Source organism: Muscardinus avellanarius, assembly GCF_963383645.1.
Source record: "Muscardinus avellanarius genome assembly, chromosome: 14".
In the NCBI taxonomy this organism is placed as follows: Eukaryota; Metazoa; Chordata; class Mammalia; order Rodentia; family Gliridae; genus Muscardinus; species Muscardinus avellanarius.
The window spans coordinates 48,692,750-48,702,618 of record NC_137800.1 but is presented as its reverse complement, the minus strand read 5'-3'; the positions used below and the strand labels follow the sequence as shown (position 1 = coordinate 48,702,618).

The 9,869-nt window shown below is 48.1% G+C and overlaps 1 protein-coding gene across 2 annotated transcripts in view; it reads right to left on the bottom strand.

Annotated features, from left to right (window-relative positions):
* The window catches only part of RBPMS (RNA binding protein, mRNA processing factor), a gene marked incomplete at its 3' end in the record, with an annotated part of 210,385 nt that extends 201,565 nt beyond the window's left edge, over window positions 1–8,820 (bottom strand). For both annotated transcript variants that reach the window (XM_080710173.1, XM_080710172.1), the window contains exon 1: window positions 8,663–8,820. In XM_080710173.1, the coding sequence (XP_080566299.1) occupies window positions 8,663–8,728 (66 nt within the window). In that variant the 5' untranslated portion in view covers window positions 8,729–8,820. The remainder of the gene's footprint in view (window positions 1–8,662) is intronic.
* Between the last annotated feature and the right edge of the window lie 1,049 nt (window positions 8,821–9,869).

The window sequence follows — 9,869 nt, the reverse complement described above, 5'->3', positions numbered from 1 at the left end:
ACTCAAATAATTGGCTCAACCTTAGCACCAGGTTTTATTGTACCTGTTTGTTTGCACAGGGCCATCCCCATAAACTATAAGTGACTTAAGTACCCTACATCCTGGCATCCCCAGAACCCTCATATAAAGGTCCAGTTCAATTAACTGAACCTTAGAGCACCTCAGCTGCCTCCCCAGTAAATGAGTGAGGGTCCAAGCCTGGGGAGGTGGTACATGCCTGCAACTCCTCTCCTCTAGAGCCTCTCCTCTCCTCTCTCCTCCTCCTCCTCCTCCTCCTCCTCCTCCTCCTCCTCCTCCTCCTCCTCCTCCTTCTTCTTCTTCTTCTTCTTTCTCTCTCTCTCTCTCTCTCTCTCTCTCTCTCTCTCTCTCTCTCTCTCCCTCTCTCTTTTGTGTGTGTGTGTGTGGTAGTGGGGATTGAACCTAGAGTCCTCCTACCTCCAAGCTACATCCCCATCTCTATTTTACTTTTATTTTTGAAACAGGTCTCACTCGTCCGCTGAGAGTCTCACTACTTGCTGGGGCTGTCCTCAAACCCGCAAACCTTCTGTCTCAGCCGCCCAAGTACTGGGATTACAAGCATGTGCCACCATGCCTGACTTGTTTTAAAAATGGGGTCTCACTAAATTGCACAGGACCTAAGTTGCTGAGGTTGGCTGTGAACCTGTGATCCTCCTGTCTCGGTCTCCCAAGTACTGGGTGTGCAGGAATACACCACTATGACTGGCTGGGCAACTTTATTCAGTGAGTTAAGGGCCAGGTCAAGCACCTCTCTCATCCTCTTTCCCCATCCCCCAAATACACACCCTATGCAATGAAGTTATTTAAAACATTCTCCGGATGTACAAGAGATAGGGATGTGAGTGTGGGAAGTTATATACAGGTTATCCACACAAATAGGCTCATCCCCTCCAGGGGCCTGGCACTGCCATCCTCTATCAACAATGCATCAATTTAAATACCTGGCGGGGTGGCTTCCAGCCCACTGAGCTCTGCAGCCACTTCGGGGCAGCTATTAAGCTTCATTCTCCTCATTCCTTCCCAAGTTTTTTCCTTGAGCAAAGCAAGCACTGTTCAAGGGGAGCTTGCATTCCCTTTCACTACCCCGGGGCAGACACTAAGGTGCCAAATGAAACCAACACAAACATTCCAAAGTGCCTGTCGCTGAGTCTTGTTTGGGAACACAGGGAGCTCCCTGCGCTTCCACCTAACCAAGGTTGTTGAACGTGCCCGGCCAGAGGTCAAATGGAGTTTTACAAGCAGAAGCCAAACTCCTATCCTGACAACCCAGCAGTGGGTGCCTCGGCCAGTGCCACAGACAAGCAGCCCCACATCCCTGAGGCTGTCTGACAGACCAGGTGCGCTCTCCTGTGCCCTCCCTCCAGTGCCCGCACTGATGACAGGTGGCAGCTCATTTCCCAGTGGGTCCTTCCATGAATCCTGTAAGTCCCCAATGGTCAAGGGACCTGCGACATCAAACAAGTGGCTGCTTCTTTACAACTTATCTATAAAAACTCAGCTGGATGTGGCGGTGCATGCCTGTAACCCCAGCACTTGAGAGGCTGAAGATTGCAGGCTTGAGGCCAGCTTCAGCAACTTAGTAAGACCAACCTGTATGTCCTATGTGCCTACAAGTTTTGTATTTATAAAGAAGTGTGTGTGTGTGTGCGTGTGTGTGTGTGTGTGTGGTGATGCTGTAGTACTGACATTGTGTAGGAGTGAATAAAGGACATGAAAGAAGGTGATGATTCAGGAGTTAAATGGAGATAACAAAGTAACTCCTAGAATTCTGAGGGAAAACAACTCTGTAGAGCAGGACATCCAGGGGGAATCCTGCTGTGGGAACAGCTCGGCTCAATCAGCTGAAGAAGCTGAAGCAAATGGTTCGCACAGGACAGAGGTAGGCTAAGGCAATCCTGAGGTCCAGTCTGGGCTTTATTTTGTGGGGACTGGAGTAGCACTATAGGATTTAAGATATCCGAAGACCCAGCAGTACAGGTAGAAGAATGGGCTGAGGAAGGGCATTAGAATAAGAGAAGTCGGGCATAGTAAGGGATGCCTATAATCCCAGTACTTTATTTATTTATTTATTTATTTATTTATTTATTTATTTTATTTGCAGATCCAGGGGCATTTAACCTCTGAGCTACACCCCTGCCCTATTTTTTTATTCTTTATTTTGAAACAGGGTCTCACTAAGTTGCGGAGGGCCTCACTAAGTAGCTGAGGCTGGCCACGAGGGCCACGAGCCGCGATTCTGTTCTCAGCCTCCTAAGCGTGCACCAACAGGCCCGGCTAATCCCAGTACTTTAGAGGCTGAGACAGGAGGATTGCAGATTTGAGACCAGCCTCAGCACTTACTTTAGTGTCTGTCTGTCTGTCTGTCTCTCTCTCTCTCTCTCTCTCTCTCTCTCTCTCTCTCACACACACACACACACACACACACACACACACACACACAGTTTTAAGTGATGCTAAAATGGTCCAGGAGAAAGGAATGAGATAAATATCATAAAGGCTAAGAGAAGACCTAATTCCAGCAAATCTAAGTGTGAGCTGGGTGTGGTGGTGCACATTTGCAATCCTAGTACTTGAGGCTGAGACAGGTAATCACAAGTTCAAAGTCAGCCTCAGCAATTTAGTGAGGCGCTCAGCAACCTTTGTGAGGCTCTCAGCAACTTTGTGAGACCCTGTTTCAAAATAAAACAAAATAGATCTGGGGTGTAGCTCAAAGGTAGAATGATTTTGGGTTCAATTCCCAGCACACCACACACACACACACACACACACACACTCCTAAATGTGACCAAACAATACCCATGTATAATGCATCTTTAAGCCAGGTGTGGTGGCACATGCTTGTAATCCCAGCATTTGGGAGGCCGAAACAGGAGTGTTGCGGTTAAAGGGCAGCCTCAGCTACTTAGTAAGGCTCTTTGCAACTCGGTGAGACACTGTTTCAAAATGAAAAATAAAAAAATATGGCTGGGGGTGTAGTTTGGAGGTAGAATGCCCCTGGATTCCACCTCCGTAACACACACACACACACACACACACACACACACACACACACACAGCATCTTTAGAAAAATGTAAACAGGCCCGGCGTGCTGGCTCACTCTTTAATCCCAGTACTTGGGAGGCTGAGACAAGAAGATTGCAGGTTTGAAGGCCGCCTCAGCAATTTAGCGAGACCGTGATTCAAAATAAAAAATAAATAAAAATAAACACAGGTGGGGTGTAACTTCAAGGTATGCCCCTGGATTCAATCCCCAGGACCCTCCCTCCCCACAAGCAATACTGACAGCGGTCTTAGAGCATCGTTCCTCTCTGAGGTCATTACATTTTCATCCAAATCACTGTAACCAAATCCTATTCTATGGCTGAAATGTAAGTTTATTGTATTCGTTTTGCTTTGCAATAACAGGGACTACAAGCCTGGTTCAAAGTATATACGCCCCTTCTGTACCTTCCTCATGGAGACCAGCCTTAATGCTCAATGAAATGCTGAGGTAGCCATGTCACCGACCTTATTCTTTCTCTGTGCCAATTATAAAAGCCAGTTTTCTTTACAATCTCAGTATTTTGGCAAAATTACTAAGCACGTGGGGGGGGGGTCTGGGGATGGAATTTAGGGGCATTCTACCTCCAAACTACACCCCCAGCCCGATTTTATATTTATTTATTTTTATTTATTTATTTATTATTCATTTATTTTTATGGTCCTGAGGATGTTACCCAGGGGCATTCTACCTCTGAGTTAGACCCCCCAGCCCTATTTTTTATTTTGAAACAAGAGTCTCACTAAGTTGCAAAGGGTATAAGTTTCTGAGGCTGGGTTCGAACCTGTTATCCTCCTGTCTCAGCCTTCCAATTACTAATATTACAAGTGTGTGTCACCATGCCCAATTTACTAAACGCTTTAATTTTTTTTGTGGTATCAGGGATTAAACACAGGGGCATTATACCTCCGAGTTATATCCACAGCCTTATTTATTTATTTATTTATTTACTTACTTATTTGCAGTACTAGGATTGGAACCCAGAGGCATTCTACCTCGGAGCTATACCCTCAGCCCTATTTTTTAATTCTGTTTTGAAACAGGGTCTCACTAAGTTGCGGAGGGCCTCACTAATTAGCTGAGGCTGGCCTCAAACCTGTGATCCTTCTGTCTCAGTCTCCCAAGTATACTAAGCACTTTAAAAGAAGAAAGGAATGTGAAGTTAAACTCTGTGTGAACCTCTGAAGATCTGACTTTCTGTGGCTTCTGCCCAACATCTGCCAAACATCTTCCCAATCAATATATAATAGCGCTAAGTTTTTTGCTTCTCTAATTTCTCCTTGCACTGCTATGACTGTACCGACTTGTCCTTCAAATATAACTACTTCAACATAATAAAATGCCCAATAGAAGTGATATAAGCACTAAAGTTACCAACTGATATGAATAAGATAAAACTAAAACTATAGCCCAGTTACATATTTATTTGATTTCCAAAAATGAAATTTCTACTTTGAAAATTCAGTGGCCAGCAAGTAAATTATTTCTCTAAGACAGGAAGTCCTAATCAGAAGACAAATAATTAACTATAAAATCCGATCATAAATTAGAGACAAATTCTAGGAATTACTAATTGTAAAAGTATGCAAAAAAATGACCTGACACCCTCTTCATATATATATATAGAAACCTTAATAAATTTCAGATTCCAGGATGATTTTGACAATGTTTTCTTTTACACAATAACTTGCATAGGAGCACACGTGTAAAACAGAAATCCAGATGTATTATCTCTCTTATGCAGTTGCCTAACCAATCCTAAAAACATTTTCCTCAAAAGTTTTAAGTGCTGTTCAAAGCAGAAGTACATGTTTTGCACAAATTCCCCAAAAATTCCAACCTTAAAAAACTGCAAAAATTCTCCTAAATCCTGGTCATCCATTCTCTACCACTAGATCCAAAACAGCACTTCAACACCATTATTACAGGGCATGAGAAACTCTCAAACAGGGTTAAAACACCGTGGACAACAAAAAGGAACTCTTCAAAACCAGAAAGGAAGAAAGCTTGATTTCTCCAATATTGTAGAAAGCCTAAACCACCCAGGAGATCAATGAAATCAGACAATTTTCTCTTAATTATGATTAGCCTCATCTTTCCAGCCAGCTCAATGGCCACCGGAAAGGACAACAAAAGCACCGGAAAGGACAACAAAAGCCGGGCGTGGTGGGCACGCTTGTCATCCCAGCATTCCGGAGGCTGGGACAGGAGGATCGCAGTTTGCGGACAGCCTCAGCTCCTTAGTGAGGCAGGCCCTCTGCAACTCAGTGAGACCCTGTTTCAAAATAAAGAATAAAAAATATGGCAGGGGGTGTAGCTTGGAGGTAGAATGCCCCTGGGTTCCATCTCCAGTACCGGAAAAAAAAAAAAAAAATGACAACAAAACACTTTTTCCCTGTCCAGGTGATATGTGTGTTCGGTTTCCTGGGATCCACTGCCGAGGCTTTAAAAGGTGTTGGACGGCAAACTGTTGAAGTGCCGGGTGGCAGAAGAAGGGTCTAGTATAATGCCCAGCACATTAATAAATGCCATATTTATTTCACTTGTAACTTTTTGGGTTAGAAAAAAAAAATCTAGCCGTTACTCAGAAACAATAATATAAGCCCAAAACAGAGAATTAGGGCAAAATTGCCTGAATAGTTCAGGCCAGCTTTCTTCGCCTGATTTTCTAACATGGAGTATCTGGAGTGTACATTCCACCTTGAGTTCTGAAATCTTCCTATCTGTCTTATTTTTTACATAGCAAGTGTCTTGCTAAAAATAGTGACATTGATGAGTGCCGCTCGCCATTCCTACCTAAAAAGGCCAGGACAAGAAAGAGGCAGGAACTTCAGCCTGATGGCCGTAAGTACAATCGCTGACTACATACAACCTCACGCACATTGGTGGGGGGAGGCAGTCAACAGAGAGAGAGGGTTCAAGAGAAAGTATGATTTTGCATAACTTCAAGTTAAGTGGGTATGTCTTGGTGTACATACAAACATACAAATACAGCATACAAGATTTTTATTTCCTGCATCTACACACACAGTCTATTTTGCTACTACCAAAACAAAACAAAACAACAACAACAACAAAAAGACTGGTTGTTCTGATTAAATTTTCCCAGTCTCAAAGCCGGGCGTGGTGGCGCACGCTTGTAATCCCAGCATTCAGGAGGCTGAGACCCAGAGGATCGCGGTTCACAGACAGCCTCAGCTACTTAGTGAGGCCCTCTGCAACTCAGTGAGACCCGGTTTCAAACTAAATACAAAAAATAGGGTAGGGGGTGTAGTTCAGAGGTCAAATGCCCCTGGGTTCCATCCCCAGACCCGCAAAAAAATTAAAAGGGTGAGGCATTCATTTGAACACCCCCCCCATGCCAGAATGGCATGGGGCTGTAACTATCTTCTGTATTTCTATCTTTTTAAAAAAACTTCTTTAAATCTTCAAAAATAAAATAAATAAAAAATAAATTTTCCCAGTCTCAGCTGGGCAAGTGGAGAAAAAAGGTTGCATGTAAAGACATTCTTTTATCCTTAGAAGTTAGGGTATTTTCAATCTAACTGAAATAGGGTTCCGAAGCAATGATTATCTTGATATGGAAAATGAATTAGTTAAATATAGCATTTCCTAAAAAAGTAAGCTGTCATCATTTCTAAAATTTTAAATAGTCAGGGAAAATAAATTGCAAAGCAGCCGAGAAGGTTCAAGAAAAAGGTAAACTTACAATTCAAGTCTCCATCCCTTTGAGAAAGAAATATCAGTGATATTCCTACACTAGTTACCAAACAACAATGACAACAGAAGCAACGTTTAAACAACACTTTTGCAGGGCACGGTGGCCTTTATGCCTGTAATCCCAGCACTTGGGAAACTGAGACAGGAGGATTGCAGTTTCGAGGCCAGACTCAGCAATTTGGTAAGCCCCTCAGCAACTTAGGTAGATTCTGTTTCAAAATAATATATAAAAAAGGCTGGGGGGAGCCGGGCGTGGTGGCGCACGCTGGTAATCTCAGTATTTGGGAAGCTAAAACAAAAGGATTCGGGTTTGCGGCCAACCTCGGCTAATTAGTGAGGCCCTCTGAAATTTATTGAGACCCTGTTTCAATATAAAGAATTTAAAAAAAATCAGGCTGAGGGTGTAGCTCAGAGGTAGAATGCCCCTGGGTTCAATCTCCAACACCGCAAAAAAAAAAAAAAGAAAAAAAAGAAAAAAAAAGGCTGGGGGTGTGTGAGCATGCTCTTGCATTTAATCCCCAGTACAAAAAAGAGAAAGGGAAAAAAAAAGAAAAAGAAAAAACACTTTTCAAAATAATACTTGATAATAAAATAGGTAATTTCTCCAAGTAGAAGGCACTTTTTGGTTTCCTGCAATTCTCGTTTACGCTACCATACAACTGTGTGAAGACTAAAATTTTAGCCGGGCGTGGTGGCGCACGCTGGTAATCCCAGCAACGGGAAGCTGAGACAGGAGGATCGCGATTCACAGACAGCCTCAGCTACTTAGCGAGGCCCTCTGCAACTCGGGGAGACCCCGTTACAAAATAAAGAATAAAAAATGGGGCTGGGGGTGTAGCTGGAAGGTAGAATGCCCCTGGGTTCCATCCTTAGTACCGTAAAAAAAAAAAAAAGAGTAAAATCTTATGTTTATTTTGCATTGTATGGCATGGCTTTAGGTCTCTCCTTTACTTTTCCCGTTTAAACGGTCCCCACTTTACAAACGGATAATGCACGGAGGTCTGGACTGTATTAAAGAATTCCTGGGCATTGTTTGGTTTAACTCTCGGAATTTCAGTCGGCGCTCCGCGGTACCTCGGCGATGCCACCACCCCAGCGCGTTGGGGTCGCCGCCCTGGAGTGCGCCCCTGTACTGAGACGCAGCGCCCGCGAGAGGGCTTTGCAGTCAGCCTGGGCGGTGAAACAGCTTAACTCGTGGGATCTTAAAAAGGAAGGGAAGTCCTGTTTCTTGGACTCCAGATAAGTGCCCGCGGGAACAAAGCCATCTGATAAGACACCACAAAAATCCGACCTGCAAAGTTCTGAAACTTCGGCTCCGAGCTCCTCTCCCGCCCGCGCCCCGCTCCTCGCCTCCACTAACTACTTTCCGCGGGAGGGATGCCGCAGCCCAACTTCGGCCGCCCGGGACGCGCCGCGTGCGCCGCCAGCCTCGGCAGCGGGGCGTAAGAGCACCCGCACCGGCCCCGGGGGGCGGCCGGGTCTCGATCCCCGCCCGCCCGTAGGTGACCAGCCAAAGCCCGGGCCGGGCGGGGGTCTCGGCTCCCCGGGGAGCGCGGCCGCCGGGCGACCCACTAAGCCAGCCCGCCGCACCGAGGGCTCTGCCGGCCGAGCGGGCGGGACCGAGGCGCCCCCGGGGCTGCCGGCCTCCCCGGCCCCCGCGACCCCCACCCACCCCGGTCCCGGCGCGGGGCGGCGCTGACCCCGGCCGACCCTCGGCGGTCACCCCGCTTCCAAACCCCGGCGAACAAAGCTGACCACCATACTCACAAAAGTGCCCCAAAGTCCTCGGAGTCGCGCGGGGCGGCGCGGGCAGAGCCGGAGCGACCCCGGCCCGGACCCCGGCCCCGACCCGGACCCCGGCCCCCGGCCCCGCCCCGCCGTACCTCCTCCTCCTGCAGGTTGGCCTCGCCCGGGCTGTTCTCCTTCTCGGCCTTGGCGCCGCCGTTCATCTTCCCGGCTGGGCCCTCGCCCACCTGGCTGTCCGGAGCTCCGCGGCCGGCGGGAGCGGGCCGAGGTCCGACCGGGCGCGGGCGGGTGCCCTGCGCGGGAGGCGGAGGCGCTCTGCAGGGAGGGGGCGCCGCCGCCTTTCTCCGGCCGCCCCTCCCGCCCCTCGGGCTCCGCCCCGCGCCCGCCCCGCGGGGCCCGGAGGACGGCGGCGGGCGGAGGGCGCGGCCGAGGGACCCTCGCCCCACCCGCGCTCGCCCGGGCGCCCCGCTCCCCGGCCGCGGCCAGGGCCGCAGGGCGAAGTCCAGCGGCGCCCGGACCGCACACTCCGGGCAAACGCCGGGGCCGGAGAGACCCCGCCAGCCAGCTCCAGCTCCGCTCAGTCTCCTCCAGCCGCCCTCCCAGGCAGGTCCTGGAACCATTTGTTTACCTGGGTTGTCACTCTTCGAGGATCTCCTTCCTGGAATGCAACACTGTGCCCTGTTTATCTTTTTAATCCCAAGGCTACTTAGATGGACGACCGGGTACACAGTAGGCACTCAATAAATATTCGTGGGCTAAGCAAATATTCCCTAGTGCAAGCAGAACTGGAGGTTTGTGCAGGTGACCTGCAGAGAGGCCGAGCCCCAAGAATGGTCCCGCAAGAACCTCAGAAGGACCCCGTAGCTTCTGCTCCTTGTCTGTGAAATGGGAGTTAAGAGTCATCGCCCAGCGTTATAGGGGAGACTACCATTGATAGAGCCGAGCACCCAGTGTTCAAGCCTTTGTGTGTGTGAGTTGGAGGGGGGGTGACTGACTGAGGACTGAACTCCGGGGCACTCTACCTCTAAGCTACACCTCTAGCCCTTTGTGTTATTTTTTATTTTGAAACATGGTCTTATTAAAATTTTTTGAGCTACTGGGGATGGAACCCAGGGGCATTCAACCTCCGAGCTACACCTCCTGCCCTATTTTTTTATTCTTTATTTTGAAACCAGGTCTCACTGAGTTGCAGAGGGCCTCACTAAGTAGCTGTCCGCGAACCACGATCCTCCGGTCTCAGCCTCCCGAATGCTGGGATTACAAGCGTGCGCCACCCCGCCTGGCTTTGTCCTGGACATTAAAGAGTCGTTCCAGTACTGGAGTTACTGAGTCACAGACTTACAA